This window comes from Schistocerca americana, chromosome 3 (assembly GCF_021461395.2).
Source record: "Schistocerca americana isolate TAMUIC-IGC-003095 chromosome 3, iqSchAmer2.1, whole genome shotgun sequence".
NCBI lineage: Eukaryota > Metazoa > Arthropoda > Insecta > Orthoptera > Acrididae > Schistocerca > Schistocerca americana.
In genome coordinates this window covers 645,821,244-645,845,517 of record NC_060121.1, presented here as the reverse complement: position 1 = coordinate 645,845,517, position 24,274 = coordinate 645,821,244, and the positions used below count along the sequence as shown (strand labels likewise).

Below are 24,274 nucleotides of genomic sequence, written 5' to 3'. Positions count from 1 at the left end.
GGGACTTAACTGCTAAGGTCATCAGTCCCTAAGTTTACACACTACTTAACCTAAATTATCCTAAGGACATACACACACACCCATGCCCGAGGGAGGACTCGAAACTCCACCGGGACCAGCCGCACAGTCCTTGACTGCAGCGCCTTAGACCGAAATTTAATTAACACAGCTACTCCCATCAGCCAATGTGCCAGGTGTAGAATGTGTGTATTGTGTAGCGTCGTAACCTTGCATAAGTGATCGAGCTGTTGTATTGTTAACTGTTTCTTTCAAATAGAAAGTTAATGTTTACTGTTGCAGTTTTAAAACAGAAAATATTAAGAAAAGACACGGCAAAACCCTTAGGATGGAATAGAAAATAAAGACTATCTAAAGAGTTGAAGTGTATCATCAAGTACATGTTGCATCAGCACAGAGTTTAGGGATACCTGCATCTACGCTAAACACTTTTGCCACAAATAAAGACTATTTTGGAAAGTGCACATAACTGTGGGTCAGATTAAAAAAGGATGCCAATTCTTTAAACATGCAGTGCTGGATGAAATTATGAAGATGCTTTCACCATCCCCAAGAAAGATATGATAGTGTGTCAAAAGGTTCTGAGGGTGGCCAATATGTCTGGAATTGAGGACTTCACCACATATCATGGACGGATTGATGGGTTCAAAAAGCAGTATAACATGAAGTACAGAAGTATATATAGCAAAATAAATCGTGTAAACACAAAACCTGGGAGTGAATGGCAGAGTGGTAGATTACAAGAAATATAAAGTAGCATAAACAAAAGGGTATTTTCTACATAGATGAAACTGGTCTCTTTTTCAGCATGTGTCCAAAGAAAACACTTGCCTTTAAAGGCAAAAACTGCAATGGAGTGAAACACAATGAAGTTCACCCTGCAGTAATGTTATGCACAAATCAGATGGTTCTGAAAAAATTAAGCCATTTGTAATTGGCAAATAAAATAACCCACTTTGTTTTAAAAATTTAAAAACATTGCCCACAAAATGCACTGACAATAACAAAGTGCTGATGACTTTGGAACTGTTAAAGAAGCAATTGCATATCCTTGATAGGAGCCTATAACAGGGAATTCTCCTGTTTATGGATTGTTGCCCTACATGTCCAAAAAAGGATTTGCGCATTATCCATGGTTTCAAGACTTGGTAACAGGAAAGCCATTGTACAGAAGGCATTAAGTATGATGGAAATTGGGAAAGACTCAGCCTCCTTTAAAGAGCCAGTTTTAGATGCTCTGCACTATACAGCTAAGAAATGGACAGAGGTTAAAGAGTCCACCACCCCAAACTGCTTTCGAAAAGTGGGATTCATTCAATGAAGGAAATGGATCTGACTTACCAGATCTGAGTAATAATGATGATGGGAGGGGGGTTGTGTACACAACTTTTACTGCTTAAAAAGTAATTCCTCGCCTATTTTAAGAGTCCCTTGAAAAGTGCAAAAGCGGGGTTTCACTGTATCTCAGTGCATACACCAAGGTATGGTAAACATAACAAGTTGCATCACATGTTAGTGATGTGGGGAACTATGTGTGTTAATGCTATTATTTTGTATGTGCAAAGTTGAGATTTCATATTTTTATTGTCATTCCCAGAGGAAAACACTTGGCATGGTGTATGTGTAGAGTGTAATGCAAGAACTTTGATGATAATACGTACTGGCATTTCTTTTCATATTATACTTCGTTTGATCTAACAACTTCGACTCTGATATGTTGTTTATATTAAAAATATACGCTGGCTAGCACTTCCACTAATTCATAATTTTTAAAAACAAAATACTACTGGTCTCATAAATCTCCATTGCTTCTTTGATACCCCTCAAGTCCACATTTGTGTAGAAACAATTGTCTCATATTAAACCTGGCTGTATGACATTTAAATTAATTGTTTTTTGCCCAGACAACCTTAAATTCCAGTTAGAACACAGGGTGTTCCATATTTTACATTTTACAAAGTATCATCTTATATTAGTACTCTCCCTCCTGTTCTTCTGGTCTTTAGTTAAAGCAAGAATTTTGGCTGGGCACCATGAAACCTGCCTTTGAACTCATTTGCTGTTATTTTTGTTGCGTATGGTTCCTTAGTCAGTGATAAAATTTTGAACAGGGATGTTGCCACAACTGCCTGGATATGTTATGATCCTTTATCCATAATCAATGTGCAGTTTGACCCATGATGCAATTTTTTGGGTAAACATGTTCCTTTATAACATACCATCATGAAAAATTCAGTGTATCCTACAAACAAAATCACTTCAAAATTTCGTGGAGGGTCACGAATATTATCCAGTATTATAATTACAGCACAAATAGATAAAAAGCAAAACCATCTGTGGTAAATGAACAGCACAACTGTTTTTACAAAGACCAATACATGCAAAGAGACACCATATATACTTTTCCTCTTGTTAAGTTAATCTTCTGAAGCCAGACCCTGTAGTGAGCATCTACTCCATGCAGCATGTTATATTAATTACCACCTGCACTTACAAATTGAAGCCTCTGCAAATGTAGTACAGAAGCTATGGAAGCAAATATCACTATAGAAAACACTGTAATAAGTATGTCCAGTTCTTAAAATTTATAACCATTTGTATCTCAATAACTGAAGATGCAATAAGAAACAGTAATATACTCAGGGAACATACCCATTGATCTTTGTCATTTCGAGTTAGCTGAACATGATGAAGCGATATTGCTGGAAAAAAAAGAAAAAAGAGAATGATTTCCTTCAGTTTCATGAACAAATTATCATCATAGTATTACCATAAAATTACTTTTCATACTAAATGTTATTACCATATATTAATAATAAATATAGGGCTACAATTAAATTGTGTCTGAAATAATTAAACTAAATACTTTGCCACCAAAATAAGCCTAAGAACCAATCTTTAAATTAGCATCAATCTTTGGATATTTATGCAGTGATCTGGAAACTTCTACAGACAGTATCATGAGAGGACAGACATCACAAACTGCAGAAATTTTAATTTTTTTTTCTCTTCAAAAATCCATGCACAATTTTCCAGTTCTAAAATTAAAATTATTTCATTCAGTATTGTTATTTTTGATATTGGAAACAGAACATGCTACAAGAAGGTGAAGACATCATGAATCACATCTTACGAAAGGCAGTATTAAACACGATACCCATATGTCAAAAGGAAATTCACTTGAAAAAGTTATAAAATCACAAAGAGATAACATGTTTGGCCACTATATACCTTCATGAGGCAAAAATTCCAAGTACTGCCATTAGAAGACACACACATATCATTCTCACGACATATGAACATCTATCAACTACGGGTCTGTCTGACCAGCATCTCCTTTTCTAACCTTCTCCAGTCTGTCCTCCTTTCCATCATGAGTAATGAATTAATAGTTTCGAAAGGCAGAATAGTTTTCCACTTTTCTGTGTGCGTATTGGAAGTATTGGTCAGCTATTCTGTCACCTTGTAATTTTATAGTCTACTGCCCATTTTCCTCACTAAATGTCCCTTCCAACTCCACTTCACATTTCTTAAAACCACATTTATATCTACGTCAGTGTGTTTCCTGATCCATGTATTTGTTTCCCAGCCTCTCCTAGTAATACCAACATGTCATCTCATGACTACTTTGTAATCAACCCTCAGTTTTGCTGCCATTCACAAACAGCATTCCAGGAGGTGTTTTCCAACAGAATAACACTCGCACACATACAGTTGCTGTAACCCATATACTCTAAAGAGTGTCAACTTCTTGCTTCGGCATGCTCAATCAGCAGATCTGTCTCCAATTGATTATGTAGGGGACATCATCCGACGACAACTCCAGCATCACTCACAAGCAGTATTAGCCATTCCTGTATTGATTGCCCATGTGCTACAAGCACAGAACTCCATCCCACAAATTGACATCTGGCACCTGTACAACACAATGTACACACATTTACATGATTGCATTCAGCATTTTGGCAGTTACACTGGTTATTAATGCACCGCCATTTCACATCTGCACTGTCATTTCACGTTTGCAATGGCTTATCTTGTGCTTATATTAACCTGTGATCTTGCAATTTTAATCACTTAAAGATGTACCTAGAAAAATATATTCCCAAAATTTCGTTCTACATTAATTATATTTTTGGTGTTGCAATTTTTTTCCATCGGTGTACATCTTCAACTACATACATGCTCTGCAAGCCACCACATGGCACATGTCACATGGCACAATGTACCTTTCCTGTTCCGCTCACAAACAGAGTGATGGAAAACCAACTATCTATATGCCCTAATTCCTATTATCTTAATGGCCTTAAGCTTCATGGCCTTAAGCCATGACAGCAGTAGGATCGTTCCACAGTCAACATCAAATGACAATTCTCCAAATTTTCTCAGCAGTGTTTTGCAAAAATGTCATCCTCCCTCCTGGGATTCTTTGGGTTCACAAAGCATCGTAATACTCACATGTTGATTGAACCCACTGATAACAAATCTAGCAGCATATCTCTGAATTGCTTCGATGTCTTCCTGTAATCCAACCTGTTGGGGATCCCAAACACACTGAAACAGCATTCAAGAATGGGATGCACTAATGTTCTATAAACAGCCTCCTTTACAGATGAACTGCACTTTCCAATAACTCTTCCAATAATCTGAAGTCAACCATTCACCTTCCCTAGTAATGTCTCTATATGCTTGCTCCATTTCATACTGTTTTGCAGTGTTATGCCTAGATATTTAATCAATGTGACTGTGTCAAGCAGTCCACTAGTTATGCTGTATTAAAATATTACAGTATTGTTTTTCCTATTCATGCATGCTAGGTAGGACGATATCATCAATCATCTTTGGCCCCTTCTGCTCTACCACTTACTACCACTGATGTAGATGCATCCTAGGCAACATCTACGAGATACATTACTTTTTGTATTGACGTTGTGTGGTCATTTGTCCAAGGACGCTATACTTGAGTTCTGTTTCTTATATCAATAATATACAGTTGTTGTTGCACTTACACACTTCATTGGTAGTCCTTAGCATCCCTCAGCCACAGGCATAAAATTAGCTACATGTCCATCTGTAGGTGTGTTACAGTGTGTTCAGAGTCACCCTGTGTACTGTTCTGGTCTCCCAGCCTCTTCTGTCACACTGAGCTGGTGTCAAGACTGTTCTTTGCATTGGATGATGGTAACTGTTTGTTTGTTGGAGCAGAGTGCCTTTTTTGTTTTCGTTTGGGTTTACAGACAAAACTGATGGCAAAGATTACATTCGGGCCTCATTGCCACACTTCTGGCGTAGGTGGAATAAGCGAAGGAGTAACACTGGCTCAGTAATTGTGTGTGCTGAAAGGGTGACATTGATTTTGGTGCACTGATTTTATAGTTGCTCCTGTTACAGTCAATGCAGTGCACCAGAGAGCTTCTTCTGCTGAGGCCCACTCGCCTGGCCACTACCTCATCCTGATGTGCCCACACTGTCACCTGCCATTAGGGATCTTCAATGACATTGAGGAGCTGTGACCAGTTTTCCTTTTCCAACTGGAAAAATATTTCAAGGTCTCCACAATCTGTGAGGGTTCTCATCATCAATCATTTTTCCTCTTCTGATTTGGCGCTTCATCACACAGTTGCCCTCAAGCTTTTAATCCTGAGGTCAAACTTTCCTCTGTTTCCTATGTGCACCTGTAGGACCAGATCACAGACTACTATACTGCATTTTGTCAGTTGCATTTCCATAACCCTCAGCATCCTCTGTCACTCCAGGGACCATTGACACAAGCTCCAATGCCTGTTGATGCACTAGTGTTCCCAGGTGACTGCATAGACTCCTTCTACTCTGCCACCCCTGACACCAGCTAGTGGTGTCGATGATCCTCCACCCACTGCCACCACCTTAGCTATTGAGGCAATCACTTCCAATGCCACTGGTTGCTGTTCTGCTGCCCCATTTGGTGTGCCGGTGTTGGCCTGGGTGACTGTGGGGACACATTTACCCCCAACACTAGATGAAGGAGGTGAAGCCTCTCCATCTTCTGGCACTGCCTTGTTGCACTACTAGCCCCTCTGTCATTGGCCCAGGTGCCACTAACCATGTGCCAGCCAGCCCTGTATCTACTTCCAGCCCTTCATGGCTGGCCTTGGTGCCAACACCACCAGTTCTGCTGCCGATGTCCCTGCCACCACCACAACTGATCTGGCAGCTGGCCTCATTACCACATTGAAGCACCCATAATAGGGCATTTTTGATTTTATCTCACATCTTGTTTCCTGCAGGTCTTGCACCTGCTGTGCACTCACATTCTAGTGATTTCTCCCTTCCATTGCATGCTGCTCCTATCTTTGGCTGCACTGGTTGCAGGTTGCTCCTCTACGTCATAGTGCTTTGTGTTTTTAACAATATTGTGAAAAAGAAAGTTGCTACTCACAATACAATGGAGATGCTGAGTCGCAGATAAGCACAACAAATTACTGTCACATATATAGGTTTTGGCCAATAAGGCCTTCATTGAAATTAGATGGCAAACTCACACATACACACACACACACACACACACACACACACACACACACACACACACAAATGCAACTCAGACACACAACTGCAGTCTCAGGCAACTGAGGTCACACTGCGAGCAGCAGCACCAGTACATGATGAGAGTGGCAACTGGGTAGGGGTAAGGGGGAAGCTGGGGAGGGGGAGGGATAGTAGGTTAGGGGTGGCGGGCAGTGACGTGTTGTTGGAAGCATGCAGGGATGAGGAATAAAGAGAGTAGGACAGCTATGTGGAGTCTGCAGTCAGTAGGTTAGGCAGAGGGCAGCGGAGAGGTTGGGTGGGGGAGGGGGGGGGGGGATAGCGGAGAAGAAGTAAAAAGACTGGGTGTGATGGAGGAATGAGGGCTGTGTAATGCTGGAATGGGAACAGAGAAGGGCTGGATGGGAGAGGACAGTGACTAATGATGGTGGAAGCCAGGAGAATTATGGGAACATAGGGTATATTACCGGGGAAGTTCCCACCTGCACAATTCAGAAAAGCTGGTGTTGGTGGGAAGGATCCATATGGCACAGGCTGTAAAGCAGTCATTGAGAGGAAGGACGTCATGTTTGGCAGCATGGTCAGCAACAGGGTGGTCCACTTGTTTCATGGCCACAATTTGTCGGAGGCCATTCATGTGGAGACAGCTTGTTGGTTGTCATGCCCACATAGAATGCAGCACAGTGGTTGCAGATTAGCTTGTAGATCACATGCCTGGTTTTACAGGTAGCCCTGCCTTTGTTGGGACAGGTGATGTTTGTGACCTGACTCGAGTAGGTGGTGGTGGTGGTGGTGGTGGTGGTGGTGGGAGGATGTATATGACAGGTCTTGCTTCTAGGTCTATTACAGGGGTATGAGCCATGAGGTAAGGGGTTGGGAGCAGCGGTTGTGTAGATTATGGACGAGTATATTGTGTAGGTTCGGTGGACGGCAGAATAACAGTGTGGGAGGGGTAGGAAGGATAGTGGGCAGGACATTTCTCATGTAGAGGGGATGTTGGACGAGGATGGAAACTGTCAGGATGCGCGGTATTAAAACTCATCCGAGTTTCCCAATTGATTTATTATTTCCAACTACAGTGCCCCACCCCCCGTCATCAAGGTCTGCATCACCGGGTCCCACAATGTTGAGGTCACCACTTCACTGTCTGCAAACGGCATGGTGCAGAATGGCTGCCTCAGCGACCTGTGCAATGCCCTGCTACGTGTCGGCCTTGTATGGTCGCGGAGTTGTGACGATGTCAGGATGCATCAGCAGTTGACTCAACAATCTCCGTCCCTGTTGGCTCAGCACCGCTCGCGGGAAGCTGCAGGGTGGCCCGCTAAGTGCTTCTTCCCCGTCGTGGTTAGGATCGCGGAGACAACAACTGCCTGGGATCTGACAGCCAAATCTGCAGCCCTCCCCTCGCAATGCCTCCAGCGTGTGTTGGGAGCCAACAAGACTGCCCGCAGTTACAAGCCATCAAGTGGTCCACCGCTGGCTGGCTATGTACCCCCCCCGCGTTGGCCTCAGAGGGTCGAATGAGCAACCCGCCGTGGACTGGGATGCTGGTGCCCCATCTGCTGCTGCGTGTAGCCAGTAGTGTGACATGCCCCGCTGTCCAGGAGAGCTGCCACACTTGAATGCCTTGTTAGTGAACCGGCACCTATTTATACGCGGCTGTGCACCTCTGTTTTGCTAACGTGCCACTCAGAGTCATGTACTCATAACACCTAGGTAGGCCAGTGGGCCCCTTCAGCCTGTAACTTGCGCCATGGAAACCATTGCGTTTACTCTTTTCAGCGGGTCTACAGCCCTGTGGCCTACATTCTACTTCGCAACCGCTGGTAGCATAATGTACTGTTAACAGGCCCAAGCCTGGCTGTAACTTGTGCGCTCAGAAATATTGCACTGAAGCTAACATTTTCCCATCTTAAACGGTGGTGCCGCTACACTCATTTCAGGGCATGACGAGAGGTAGTCAAAACCATCGTGAAGAATGTAATTCAGTTGCTCCAGTCCTGGGTGTACTGAGTTATGAGGGGGTAAGCTCCTCTGTGTCCAGACAGTGGGACTTTGTGAGGTGGTGGGAGACTGGAAAGATAAGGCACGGGAGATTTGTTTTTGTACAAAGCTGGAGGATAATTACGGTTTGTGAAGGCTTCAGTGAGGCCCTCGGTATATTTCGAGGGACTGCTCATCACTGCCGATGCAATGGCCATGGGTGGCTAGTTTGTATGGAAGGGATTTCTTGGTATAGATTGAGTGGCACCTGTCAAAGTGGCAGTATTGCTGATGGTTAGTAGGTTTGATACGGATGGAGGTACCGCTGTAACCATCTTCAAGGTGGAGATCAACATCTAGGAAGGTGGCTTGTTGGGTTGAGCTGGACCAGTTGAAGCAAATGGCGGAGAAGTTGTTGAGGTTCTAGAAGAATGTTGATAGGGTGTCCTCACCGTCAATCCAAATCGCAAAGATGTTATCAATGAATCTGAACCAGGTGAGGGGTTTAGAATTCTGGGTGTTTATGAAGGATTCCTCTAGATGGCCCATGAATAGGTTGGCATAGAATGGTGCCATGCGGGTGTCCACAGCCATACCCCATATTTGTTTGTAGGTAATGTCTTCAAAGGAGAAGTAATTGTGGATGTGAACATAGTTGATCATGGCGACTAGAAAGGAGGCTGTTGGTTTGGAATCTGTTGGGTGTTGGAAAAGGTAGTGTTCAATAGTGGTAAGGCCATAGGCATTAGGAATGTTAGTATAAAGGGAGGTGGCATCAATAGTGATGATCAGGGCACCATTTGGTAAAGGGACAGGAACTGTGCAGAGTTGGTGGAGGAAATAGTTGGTATATTTTATGTAGGAGGGTAGGTTCTGGGTAATAGGTTGAAGGTGTTGGTCTACAAGAGCAAAGATTCACTCAATGGGGGCACAATAACTGGCCACAATGGGGCATCTTGTGTGGTTGGATTTATGGACTTTAGGAAGCATGTGGGTGAGTGGAGTGGTAGGTGTGTGTAGATGGACTCCAGGGAGAGGTTCTAGGATGGGCCTAAGGATTTGAGGACTGACTGGAGATCCTGCTGGATTTCTGGAATGGGGGCACTGTGGCATGGTTTGTACATGGATGTATCTGACAGCTGGCAGAGTCCTTCTGCTAGATAATCGTTGCAGTTCAAAACAACAGTGGTGGAGCCTTTATTCGCAGGTATGATAATAAGGTTGGGATCAGTTTTGGATAGTGGACTGCAGTTCTTTCTGTGGATGTAAGGTTAGTTTACATGAAGAGGGATTTGGGGAATGAAGGTGAGGAAAGTTTCAAGGTTAAGAGATTCTAGAAAGTTAACAGGGGGTGATTTTGGGAGGGAAGAGGGGGGGAAGGCAATGGGGGTCGATCACAGTTGAATGGAGGAGTGAACTGAGTTAGGCAGGGTTCAACATTGGTCTTTGGTTGAGAATGATTGGTAGGGTTTACGGTGAAAAAGTGTTTCCACTGTAGGGACCAGGAGAAGGAGAGAAGGTCTTTAACAAGTCCTGCATGATTGAATTTGGGAGTGGGGCAAAAGGTGAGGCCCTTGGAAAGGGCTGATATTTCTGTGGGGCTAAGGCTTCTGGAGGAAAGGTTAATGACTGTGTTTCAGGTCTGTTTAGGTGCTGGATTATGTGTGGTGGTAGGAGGGAGTTTTGGACAGTGGGGTAAATGTAGTAGGTCTGCAGGCAGGGTTTGTCAGCTATGAGGGGATGTGGAGGAGGTTAGGAGGTTGTTATGGAGGAGGTTAGGAGGTTGTTGTAGAGGAGGTGGATAGTAGTATTACAACATGGGAGTAGGAAGTGATCAGGGTGGAAAGTTTTTTGAGGTGGCATTTTGCCTGTTGCTAGAGTTCCTGGAGGATAAGAGTCTCAACATGTGTTATGGGTTAGAGGAATTTGGTATTGCATAGCAGAAGAATTTTGCGGATGGAGAGAAGGTACTGCAAGGAGGTTTGGGCTTCATTGATATGGTTTTGCAGGTCCATGTTGGTGAGGTCTAAGGATTGGCAGAATCTGAACAGATGGAGGTCATTGTGGAAGGAGGGGTGGCAGCTGGAGATGGGTAATTTGATGGTAAGGCCATTTGGGGGGATTCCATGAGCCATCCAACAACGTAGGAACAGTATATGGGACTGGGTTCTGGCTAGGGATATGGAAACTTTTCTGTATCGACGCAGATGGAAGGAGCAAAGATCTATGGTGGTGGAAACGATGCGAAAAATTACATAAATAATGTAGCACTACATCCAAAAAATTACGCAAAAATACACCAAAATAGTGTGAAAAATCCCCTGGTCCCAACCCCTTACTTCATGGCTCGTACCCCTGTAATAGACCTAGATGCAAGATCTGTCATATACATCCTCCCACCAACACCTACTCAAGTCAGGCCACAAACATCACCTACCCCATCAAAGGCAGGGCTACCTGTGAAACCAGTCATGTAATCTACAAGCTAAAGCTTGTGGGCTCGACAACCAACAAGCTGTCTGCATGAATGGCCATCAACAAACTGTGGCCAAGAAACAAGTGGATCACCCTGTTGTTGAGCATGTTGCCCAACACGAAATCCTTCGTTTCAATGACTGCTTCGCAGCCTATGCCATATGGATCCTTCCCACCAACACCAGCTGTTCTGAATTGTGAGGGTGGGAACTTTCACTGCAATATATCCTATATTCCTGTAGCCCTCCTGGTCTCAATCTTCAATAGTTATTGCCCTCTCCTATCCAGCCCCTTCTCTGTTCTCATTCCAGTACTACGCAATCCTCATTCCTCCATCATGTCCAGTCTTTTTACTTCTCTCCTTTTCTGCTATCCCTCCTCCACCACTCCGCTGCCCTCCCTCTAACCTCCCAATTGGAGACTGCACATAGCTGCCCTACCCTCTTCCAACCTTGTCCCTGTGTGCTACCCAACAGCCCACCACTGCCTGCCAACCCTATCCTACTGTCCCTACCCCTCCCCTCCCCTGACCAGGTGTCCTTTCCCTTTCCCTACAATGACCCTTCAAATCTATGGTTTTCAGGACTGGTTGAGGCAGCCTTCTGTCCTGCATCATCCCACTGGCAGCTATTGTCATCAAGCTATGCCTCCAAAACTTGTAGATGCCCAATGCTCCGGAAGCCCATTGTACTCAAGAGCACACTCCACATGCCAGGCTAGATCCTACCACTGATCATCCTTGGCTCCTCCTGCTCTGTCACCTACTACCACTCACAGATTTCATCATGTTGGCACATTTCTGTTTGTATTTATGTTGTGCAGGCATTCATGCATGAACACTGCATTTGAATTCTGTTCCTTTCATCGGTAATAACCAGTAGTTACGGCACTTGTGTATTTCATAAATAACGTAGCACTACATCCAAAAAATTATGCAAAAAAACACCAAAATAGTGCAAAAAATCCCCTGCTCCCAATCCCAACCCCTTACTTCATGGCTCGAACCCCTGTAATAGACCTAGATGCAAGATCTGTCGTATACATCCTCCCACCACCACCTAATCGAGTCACTACCCCCTCCCAAGCCATGGACACAAAACTGTGATTAGCTCAGTCGCACAGTCAGAAACTGCAGCACGGAACTTTATATATCTATAGGTAAGTACATAAATATATAGCAGATGTTAACATGTTTCTCTTTTTCAGAAATACGTTTCTTGCTATTACCAGTCTGTGGTTCACATCCTTTCTATTTAAGCTAAAAAACATGTTTGGTCCCCATTTTATCCCAGACATTTTCAGAATTTGAAAAGTTCTATTCTGGTCGATAATGTCAAAAGGCTTTTCTACAAATACAACTCTATAAACGTTGGTTTGTCTCTTTCAACTTACTTTTTGAGTTAAGGTGTATGATCAGTATGTCACCACACTAGATATTTCATGTCAGAATTTTACAACCATGACTTATTATAACTGGTGGTTCAGGATAAAATAAGGGAAAGCCAACAACTCACCTACAGCAGATCAATGTGTGGAGCACACAAAAACATAACAGAAAACAGCATTCAAGCAATAACTCTTTTTCTAGCTAAAGTACACACAATCACACGGACATCAAACACATGCACTACTGTGGCTACGGCAAGACTGATTTTTGATACTCGATTATTGAAGGCAGTTGCCCGAGCTGAAGGTGAGGAAAAAGGGGGAGGGGGTTGGGAAGAATGCAAGGAAGGGGGAATAAGAACAAGGCAGGTCTCTGGAGAGATCACTTCACAGCCGCACAACAATATGAAAAGAGTACAGAGGGTAGAGAAAATAGAGATTTAGGAAGAGGGAGAGGGTGGAAAAAGAGGGGGTGGAAAAAGAGGGGAGGAGACATAGAAGTGAAGATGAAGAATGAGAGAGAAGGGAGAGGGGAGAGAGAAGGGAGAGGGGTTGAAAACAGGGAGAGGGGGGGGGGGGGGGGGAGGAAGAGTGGTGTGAGAAAGCACTGCACAATCTGGATGGAGAAGGAGTGGTGAGGATAGAAGGAGAAGGGAAAAAGTAAGGTGAGGCTGTTGGAGGAGGTAAGTTATATTTAGGCCAGTGGATTTGAGAGCAAAGGGTGTGTTGACAAAACATTTCCTATCTATGTAGTTCAGAGGACCTTCTGTTGGTAGGGAGTAAACAAATGGTCTGCTTATTGGAGCAGCTGTTGAAGTCACTTGTGTTGTGGTGTGCAGCATGTTCGGCAACTGTATGGTCAAGTTCGCATTCTGCTACAGTTTGGCAGTGGCCATTTATGAGAGAAGACAGCTGGTTACTTGTCATGCCCACACAGAATGCTTTACAGTAATTGTAACAACTTCTTCTTTTGTTACTCTACAGCTCATTGTCAACCCTGGCCCTTTCAGCAGTTTTCTGCCTTTTATCTTGGCCTGTTGCTTCAGTTCTCCAATTTCTATAACCTATTTTCTGGAGAGCCTCAATGACCCCATCCTCCCAGCTGGATTTTAGCTGACCACACCGTCTCTGTCCTCCTGGATTTTCTTGCAATACTTTTTGGGTACTCCAGCACCAGTCATCCGTGCCACATGCCCAGCCCATCTCAGTCTGGATGATCTCTATATGGATGGTTTCACTATTGTTCTGATAGGTGCATCTTTACAAGTGTCCCACAACATATGATTGTATCTTTTCCTCCACATTCCTCTTTCAGAAACTGGACTGATGATTCTTCGAAGAATCTTTCTTTAAAATGCATCCAGCATTTCAATGTGTGTTGGTATTAGGGTCCGCATGTGAGCACAGGTCCTAGAAATATTTTGTAGATGTACGTGGTAGTGCAGATCAGCAGCCGTGATAATAAAAGTTTTGCTCGAGCAAAATAAGCTTTACTGGTTGCTATTAGCTATATTTGACTTCATGGGAAGTGCCGTTCAAATAGGTGACTGCTGAACCCAAATACTTCAACTGTTCAACTCTGTCAAAGGTATAGTTTCCCACTGTTATTGAGGCCAACATGTTTTCCTTGTGTCCTTTTTTGACAGCCTTGTATTTTGTTTCGGCTGACATCCCCTGTTCCTGCTAGCCTGTTCAAGTTCTATGAATGTCGCTTCCATTGCCTTTCTTGCTGCAATATCAATGTCATCTGCATAAGTAAGTATCTGCACTTATTTTTGGAAGATTGTTGCCAGCTCAAATGGTACGCATCTTTCACCACCTTCTTCAGGGCGGCATTAAAAAGGAGGCACCCCAGGACACCTCCTTGTTGTAGCCCATTCTTTTATTTTATTTTATTTTATTTTTGTAATATATATTTTATGTATCAGACATCACTCTTCTTATTCTTACGCTACTTTGTGTCTCACTCATTGTTATTCTCACTGACCTTAGCAGTTTTCTAGACATCTCCAATTTAGCCAGGGCAGGATATAATTGCTCTCTATCTATACAACCACATGCATCTTTAAAGTCTATAAAGAGGTAATGCATGCCAATCTCATATTTGATTATCTTCTCTATGATCTGATCTATAGTTGACTTTCCTGGTAGAAATGCACATTGATAGGCCCCATTGCTCTCTCTGAATTATTGGGAGAAGATAGTTATGTAACTAACTGATCTCCCTCCTTGCATGTGCAGCATCTTATCTCTTCTTTCCATTGTATGTCTATTTTCTCCTCTTTCAGTACTAAAGTAGTCACTCTTAGGAAGATCCTGCCCAGAATTCCACCATGACCTCAAGCAGCTCCTCAAGACCTTATGTCCACCCCAAAACCTGACTCATGAATCCATCTCCCTCCTCATACCATGAATCTCATGCACTGTAACCTTTTACCTACTCCCCAAAGTCCAAAACTCCGACCCCACAGGTCTCCCTGCTGGTCGTCCTATTGTGGCCGGGTACAATGCTCCCACAGAACGAACCTCTGCATTTGTTGATCAATATCTCCAAACTACAGTCCATAATCTCTCACTCTACATTCAAGACACTGCTCACTTTCTTCACAGCCCCTCCACAGTTCTTGATCTGTCACCACCAAACTCCTACGGAACACTACCATTACCAGTATCCTTCTCATACTAAAACCATCACCTCTTTTTTAATCCTTCAAGTCAACTTCACTTTTCAAGGCGAAATCTACCAACAAATCCATGGTACTGCCATGGGCACTCGCATAACACCTTTCAACGCCAACTTTCTTATGTACTTTATGGACCTTCTGGAGGAATCTTGCCTATGTGGCCAACACATAAAACCTCTTACCCAGTTCAGATTCACTGACAAAATTTTCATTATCTGAACTCACAGTGAGGAAACCTTTTGCTCATTCCTTCATAATCCCAACACCTATTTCCACATCTGCTTCATCTGATCCTTCTCAAACTCATCAAGTCACCTTCCTTGATGTCAATCTCCACCTCTCAGATGGGTCGCTACATATGTCTGTCCATACTAAGTGCACAACCACCAGCAGTATCTCCAGTTCGCAGCTGTCACATGTTAGATGTTGAAAAGCCTCTGTGGGAGCCTTGTTATCTGAGGTTGTCACATATGCAGTGGAGTTGTTGAACAAACCTCTTATGCCATCTGCTCTTCTTACACTAGCAAACCTGTTAACCATCCACCAGCACTCCTGACCTGGAATAGCTAAACCACATCATCCATCATGGCTTTGACTACCTCTTGTCATGACCTGTGACCAAGGATATCCTACTCACATCTCCCAAAGTAGTGCTCCAGTGTCCACCTAACCTACAGAATTTTCTTGGCCACCCTTGTTTCAATCCTATGCACAATCCTGTACACCATGGACCGTTCCCTGGCCCACACCAAGACCTGTCCCATACATCCACCCACCACCCCCTACCACAGCCCAGTCACAGGCATTTACAACCTAATAAAAGACTATGTGTGAAAGCTGCAGTGCTATATGACGTGTGACTAAAAAGTAACGCAATTTTATATATATATATATATATATATATATATATATATATATATATATATATATATATATATATATATAATAGAACAATAATAAAAATGTCTGCTTGTGTCTGTATGTGTGGATGGATATGTGCCTGTGTATACCTGTCCTTTTTTCCCCCTAAGGTAAATCTTTCCGCTCCCGGGATTGGAATGACTCCTTACCCTCTCCCTTAAAACCCACTTCCTTTCGTCTTCCCCTCTCCTTCCCTCTTTCCTGATGAGGCAACAGTTTGTTGCGAAAGCTTGAATTTTGTGTGTATGTTTGTGTGTCTATCGACCTGCCAGCGCTTTCGTTCGGTAAGTCACCTCATCTTTGTTTTTATATATATATATATATATATATATATATATATATATATATATATATATATATACCATTTTATTTCTACAATGGTTATTTTTCGACATAATCACCATTTCTTTCAATGCATTTTTGTAGATGCTGTGGCAGTTTTTGTATGCCCATGTCATACCAACTCACCGCCATACCGTTCGGAAAGTTATGAACCTCTTCTTTCACCTCGTTGGAACTGAATGACTTTCCGGCCAACAGCTCTTTTAACCTAGGGAACAGGTGATAGTCACTGGGCTCCAAGTCAGGACGATAAGGTGGGTGGGTGATTATGTTCCACTGAAACTGTTACAGGAGAGCGACAGTTTGCCGAGCGACGTGTGGGTGAGCGTTGTCATGAAGAATGTGTATGCCCTTGCTCAAAATTCCTCTTCTGCATGAAGAATTCGACAGAGCACTGAAAGACCTAAGTCGAAACAAGGGCCTGGGAGTAGACAACATTCCAATAGAACTACTGATAGCCTTTGGAGAGCCAGCACTGACGAAACTCTACCATCTAGTGAGCAAATTGTATGAGACAGGCGAAATACCCTCAGACTTTAAGAAGAATATAATAATTCCAATCCCAAAGAAAGCAGGTGTTGACAGGTGTGAAAATTACCGAACTATCAGTTTAATAAGTCACAGCTGCAAAATACTAATGCGAATTCTTTAGAGACGAATGGAAAAACTGGTAGAAGCTGACCTCGGGGAATATCAGTTTGGATTCTGTAGAAATATTGGAACACGTGAGGCAATACTGACCCTATGCCTTATCTTAGAAAGTAGATTAAGAAAAGGCAAACCTACGTTTCCAGCATTTGTAGACTTAGAGAAAGCTTTTGACAATGTTGACTGGAATACTCTCTTTCAAATTCTAAAGGTGGCAGGGGTAAAATACAGGGAGCAAAAGGCTATTTACAATTTGTACAGAAACCAGATGGCAGTTATAAGAGTGGAGGGGCATGAAAGGGAAGAAGTGGTTGGGAAGGGAGTGAGACAGGATTGTAGCCTCTCCCCAATGTTGTTAAATCTGTATATTGAGCAAGCAGTAAAGGAAACAAAAGAAAAATTCGGAGTAGGTATTAAAATCCATGGAGAAGAAATAAAAACTTTGAGGTTCGCCGATGACATTGTAATTCTGTCAGAGACAGCAAAGGACTTGGAAGAGCAGTTGAATGGAATGGACAGTATCTTGAAAGGAGGATATAAGATGAACATCAACAAAAGCAAAACGAGGATAATGGAATGTAGTCGAATTAAGTCGGGTGATGCTGAGGGAATTAGATTAGGAATTGAGACACTTAAGTAGTAAAGGAGTTTTGCTATTTGGGGAGCAAAATAACTGATGATGGTCGAAGTAGAGAGGATATAAAATGTAGACTGGCAATGGCAAGGAAAGCGTTTCTGAAGAAGAGAAATTTGTTAACATCAAGTATAGATTTAAGTGTCAGGAAGTCGTTTCTGAAAATATTTGTATGGAGTGAAGGCCATGTATGGAAGTGAAACATGGACGATAAACAGTTTGGACAAGAAGAGAGTAGAAGCTTTCGAAATGTGGTGCTACAGAAGAATGCTGAAGATTACATGGGTAGATCACATAACTAATGAGGAGGTGTTGAATAGGACTGGGGAGAAGAGGAGGTTATGGCACAACTTGACAAGTAGAAGGGACCGGTTGGTAGGACATGTTCTGAGGCATCAGGGGATCACAAATTTAGCATTGGAGGGCAGCGTGGAGGGTAAAAATCGTAGAGGGAGACCAAGAGATGAATACACTAAGCAGATTCAGAAGGATGTAGGTTGCAGTAAGTACTGGGAGATGAAGAAGCTAGCACAGGATAGAGTAGCATGGAGAGCTGAAGACAACAACAACAACATATACAAATGAAGTCCCCGCCTATACAAATATTTGTCAGTTCATTTTTATCTTCCTTCTGTGAGGTATCTGAAATGTCTGTTGTCTTCTATACCTTTTGAACCAGGATTGAACACTTCAGTCATGAATGTAATGAAAGCAGAAGTTGAAGTAATGAACGACAGTGACTAATATTGTGCTTTGTTGTTTGATGAAATGTCTTTAGAAAGAGGGTTGTATTATAATGCAAGCAAACAAGAAATTTCAGGGTTTCAAGATTTGGGGCATTGAGGGAGATCAAATGTTCATGGAAATCATTTATTAGCTTTCATGGTTAGCGGCATACATAAAAGCTGGAAGGAGGTTGTTGCTTATTATTTCACTCACAACTCAGTTTCAAGTACCACTTTAAAAAGTCTTATTACCTATGTCATAAGGCAATTGCAAGAAATAGGGCTAAAGGTAGTTTGTACAGTTTGAGACCAGGGTGCAACCAACCAGAGAGCACTGAAGGAACTCTGCTGTGAGGACTCTTCTGAGTCCAGTCCATTTCATTTTGAAGTCAGAGATGAACCTATTGCAGTCATTTATGATGTCCCACGCCTATTAAAAAATACTAGAAATGCTCTGCTAGGAAATAAAATACAGTTTGGGTTTAAAAAAGAGGCCAGTTTTGAATATATTCACAGGGCTTTTCTTCTGGATCAGCAGAAGATGTTTAAGATATTGCCAAAACTACATAGGAATCATTTTGAATTAAAGGATTGTTTTACTAAAATGAAAGTCAAGGTAGCTGCAGCCCAGCTTAGTCATACAGTTTCTGCAGTTATTGAAACTTATGTTGCATTTAATATCTTACCTGGTGAGGCAATATACACTGCAGAATTTGTTGACAAGATGGATTGTTTATTTGATTCACTGAACAGTTCCTATTGTTATCCACAAGATGGCAAGTCTTATAAGTGTGCCCTCTCTGCAGAGTCCTCACATATTGAAATGTGGTACAGTCTGTTAAAGTAAATGGAAAATTGGAAAGTGTTGGAGCTAGGCACAGTGAGAGATAAGACAAATATGTTCAGTTTCATAAGTGGGTGGCAAACTACAATAAGATCACTGATGTTCATTTGGAACAGATAAAAAAATGACTTTAATTTTTTAAGCATGAGGGCTTTCAATCAAGACCCAGTAGAGCATGTATTTTTTTGTGTGAGGCAGCATGGTGTTGCAAACACCAACCCAACTTGCTTTCAGTTCAAAGCAGCATTGAAAACAGTTATAGTAAATAACATGTCCTTACCTACAAAGTCACTAGGTAATTGTGAGGATGTTAGATGCATGACATTAAGCAATTTAAGGCAATTTTTGGGAGCTAGTGATGACAACTTTCTTGACTCCACAACAGACCATTCCATTATGGATCAAAGTGCTTTATATTGTGCCCTTGCTGATAATGCTGGTGGTGGTGGGGCTGATGTAATAAATGACAGACAAGCACTAGCATATGTAGCTGGTTACATTCTACGAAAGATGGGTGTAGCACCTGAGACCAACTGTAGTGACTGTAAAACAACTCTGTTCTCACCAACACCCACAGAGCAGCATTTATTTACAAGTTTCAAAGAATATGATGCTTTAAACCCAAAATTATTGTATGCTAGTGACAGCTTAATGTCCTTTGTAGCAAATGTTCATAGTCAGTTGTATGCATTCTTAGATAAATGTGGACACCAGGAACAATTGGATAATACATTCTATTTACTGTTTAAGTTTCCAGAGGAAATAACATTTTGCAAGGCCCATTTTTCTGAACAGTGTATTTTAAGACAATGTGTACCTCTATTGATTTACAAGTATGTGAAAGATTGGAAACACACCATCAGTAATAAAAGACTTGATATCGTTAAAGACAAATTCAGTAAATGGTTTAAAGCTTTATAACAGTTAAAAGAAAATTTTTCTTGTGTGCTTGAGAAATAAAAAGTAAGTTTTGTTTTCATTTCACTGTTTTTATCCACCTTTCCTGCTTTTGGTACTTGGTATTGATGTTTTCTTTTTTGTGTTGAAGCACTTACAGTAGTAAGATGTAAGACCCTTTTTAAGAAATTAATGGTCAGTAGTGCAAGTTTTCTGGGCAGTTACTCAGAACTTATAGTCCTGAGACATAGTTGTAACAAATTTTAGAATTCTTCATTAATTAATACTGTGATAAATATTTCTTAATTGAACCTCTTTAACTGCTGCTTATTCTCTTAATAATAGGCTTTTTTTTTTTTTTTTTTTTTTCCTCCATTGATCCAGCAGCTGGTATGACGTAAAAATTATAACATTATTCAGGAATATTTGTAGTCCAGTTTAGCTGCTACAATGTTATTTTTCTTTTGCTTCAATTATTTACACCACAAGCTTGTTTCGTCTTACTCTCAGTTTCAAGTGTTGCATCTAGTTCTTATGCGCCATAAAACATGCTGGAGCTTTTACATGTTGATCGATAAGAATATAAGCATGTCAATTTAAAAGTCTTTTTTTGATGTTTGCGCCTGACAGTCGTTGCTCCTATCACGTTTTCTTGTCTGTCAGATGCAAACATCAAAAACAGACTGAAAATATTACTGAATAGGTTTCTCTCTGCTGTAGTACAGTGTGCTATAGCTGTGTTTCAATTATTTTACTATGATGCCAGCCAAAATAATTACATTGCACACCCAGAAAAATAAGGTAATAGAATTAAAATAAAAATAAAAACCTACAACGTAAGTAAACTAGGGGAAGATGCAACCCGCAATGTTTTCATATTTTAGTTCATCTCCATACCACTTGAGGTGCTGCTGTTGGTCTGTGTTTCCCACTTTTAACACGGGAGTTGCGTTTCTCTTTTTTCTTGTTCTGTGGATACAGCTAACAGCCACACTTCAAGTAGTGGGAAGCGAGAGAAGTTACTGCTCATGCATGAGTCAACTGCGCATGCGCCAGTTGGCAATTGGTCAAACGAACCTAATGTAGACAGTTGTGACATGACGCTCATAGAAAGCAGTTTATTGTTACAACGTATTACATAGTCTTCGCCCTATGGCCTTTGACAAATTTTGCTGTTCGCAGACGCTTGTGCGTGCATGGTGTTTTGTTGTCATAAATGGCGCATTTCCTTTGCCACAGAAGTTTTATTTGTTTTCCCTCTCATTTATATTTTTTGCTGCGGTATCATTCTCCAGTAGCAGGATACAGTAACATTCTTTGCTAGACAATCAATTCTTACCAGTCAATATTACAAAAATTTAACTGAAAGTTAAAATAATGAAAAATTTCCGGGTTTTTCCCGGTTTTCTCCCGGATGAAAAAATTCCCGGGTTTTTCTCAGATTTCCCAGTTGTCCCGGGTTGTGTACACCCTGTATGTAATAAGTCCATGTGCAGCAATCACCATGCTCACTCACTTATTAATCACCATGTAGTCTTTCCTCTTTGTGAACTTTTGTAGCAAAAATCATTCTACGAGTAACTTCCATTCCAATTGTAATTTTGTGTCAATAATGTGGACAACTATTTATTTCTGTCAATGATCAGAAAGTTTACTGTGTTCAATGACTGTGGTATCAGAAACGAACCCTGTGACATTTGGCCGTCAGGTGTGAAAAATTTTGTTACTGTCATATTGATTTGTAAGTTATTGAGAGTATCTGTTTGTGATTAATATTCTATGTAAGGTATGAGATTGGTCAGCATGTTGCTATCAGTGATAATAAATGGAAACATGTCAAATTAACTAAATACTGTGTTGAGTACAATATTTGAGAATCTGCCATAAACCTAAATTTTAGCAATACAACGCATAGCCGTCAACTAACTATGGCTGTAAACACAAAAGGACAGGTAAGATACATTTCAAATCCTCTACCTGTCTTGCACGATGGTTCTCTTGGTAAATGGTACATCACATAATCAAAGATATAGAGTGTGTCCCAGTCAGTCCTAGGATTTCTTCTAACGCTTACTGATTCTCTAACATCCGGCAAGATATAAAAAAACAAGCTGAGCCTTCGTTTGGAGTTCATGCTCAGTAAACCACTGTGGAGTTGAAAAAATGTTGAGTTGATAACAGTTTTACTTTAATCTTAAAGAAGAAGAAGCTGTGCTATTTGATAGTACTATTTCCAGTTCCTGAACTTTCTTCACACTAATGTACATTTGCAGTACAAAAGTGAAAGTTATTTGGTAATTCATAATAGAAAATGCATACCTGAAAATGAAACGTTTGAATATGGGAACATAACTATCATATTGTGATGAATGTTGGTAGAATCTACATGCATTTCCTAAAAGTAATGCAATGTGAAGAAGATAAATCCTTTTTAATAAGATTAACAAAACAATTTTGTAAGCTTTGCTTTAGAATGCACTGTCTCACAATAAATCACTCCAGATTGTCACTTCATTTGATTTTTTGTTGTAAACTTAAGAGTAATTTGCAACAGAAGGCAAAACTTACAATCCTGATGGATAAGCATCAGTAGTTTTTCAGGTGCTGTAGCTCCCTTTTTTCGATATAAAAATTGTACCATTGTCTGATGAGTATCTTCTCTGCCTATTGCTTTTGGATAGCGTTCTTCATCCTCTGAAATTTCCACAAGGAATGGTTCATATAGTTCTGAAACCTCATTTCCACCATCTGGTTCAGCAATATCAACAGATGCAGGAACTTTCTTTTTTATGACATAACCTGCATCAAAGAAAATATACATCTTTAAAGTAATATAGTCGATTATTTTACCAATATTGGGGTATCTAATAAAGTACTACAGATTCTAAAATGAAGGAGAACTGACAGGTATGTACAGCAGGTAAAGTAGGGAATTAGTAGAAATAGTTAGAACAGGCTATATCTATGTGCTGCTTAGCTAGAGGTAATTCACAGATGGGGATCATTCAAATTTATCTGTAAAATTACCTAGTTAGATACATTTTCATGCAGTACCCACAAGTCACAGCTGTGAGCCACTAAGAAACTGACTTTTCACTAATATAAATCATGAGAGACAGAAGAAAATGTTTATCTTTTAAATAACATGGAATAATTAGGTAAAACAAGTCTTTAATTTCTAAATTATAAAATTTTTGTATCATTTAATGCCAATGTCTGGCAAAGAGATATGATATGATCTTCCAGTCAGCTTGAAGTATCAAGCCAGGCTTAAGTGTAAGGAATAAGAAAATCAGTTGCACCAATTTTCTTCCATGGCAGCTGAGCAATTCCACAGATGCACAGAGGAGGTCACTATGAGCTGAGTGGGTGGAACCAGATCCCCTCCCAACCCCCCACCCCCCTCTCTCTCTCTTTCTCTATTTATTCAAGTATAAAATTACCCCCTTTCATCAACAGGCTCCTTGACAAAAACCATCTGACTAATCAAAATTAGAAACTATTTTATTGACATATAATATCTGCCTAAAAAAGTTAACAGTACACATTTTCTTAACTTACGCCACTGATTGCTACATTTTCATAATACAAGGAGAAATAAAATAAACAAAAAGGAATTGTTTAACATTAATTTTTAGCTTTACTTTCTGTTTTGCTTACTATGTAAAGCCAGGCATTTGTGATATCACTACTTTTAATCATCATCATCATCATCATCATCATCATCATCGTAATAGCACAGCTGAAACTGCTGCAAGTGAGATTAACAGCAATGAAATTTATTATCTCAGTTATCACATATACTGGGCTCTTTCTTCTGAAATGGAGTGATTTCCAAGAGGGAGGTTAGGGTGGGACATAATAGCAAACGTTAAATAAAATGTGTGTCAATGGAATTTTTAATCTTGGTTGTCACAAATGTTTGGCTGTTTTGTTTGTAAAACAAAGTGGATTTTGCATCTGCATTTACGTGGTAATGTGATAATATTACTTTGTCTCTTGCTTCCACACAGTCTGTCCACTGTTGGCTCAGTAGCTGTGTAGAACCAGCAGTGGACACACAACCTTTCCTCCGCACCATACCTCATGTTGAGTGTTGACAACACTGTTGCACAAAATACATATATGTAACGCTGGCCCCTATCTAGACTTTTACCATCTCCTGAACAAATGTACATTTGCCCAATCTTAA

General features: G+C 41.1%; 1 protein-coding gene across 5 annotated transcripts in view; it reads right to left on the bottom strand.

Moving 5' to 3' along the window:
* Nucleotides 1-24,274, bottom strand: part of LOC124605465 (protein pigeon) — a 498,287-nt gene that overhangs the window by 336,125 nt on the left and 137,888 nt on the right. For all 5 annotated transcript variants that reach the window (XM_047137163.1, XM_047137164.1, XM_047137161.1 and 2 more), the window contains exons 4-5: nt 22,651-22,881; nt 2,671-2,720 (exon numbers count right to left, since the gene is read on the bottom strand). In XM_047137163.1, the coding sequence (XP_046993119.1) occupies nt 2,671-2,720; nt 22,651-22,881 (281 nt within the window). The remainder of the gene's footprint in view (nt 1-2,670; nt 2,721-22,650; nt 22,882-24,274) is intronic.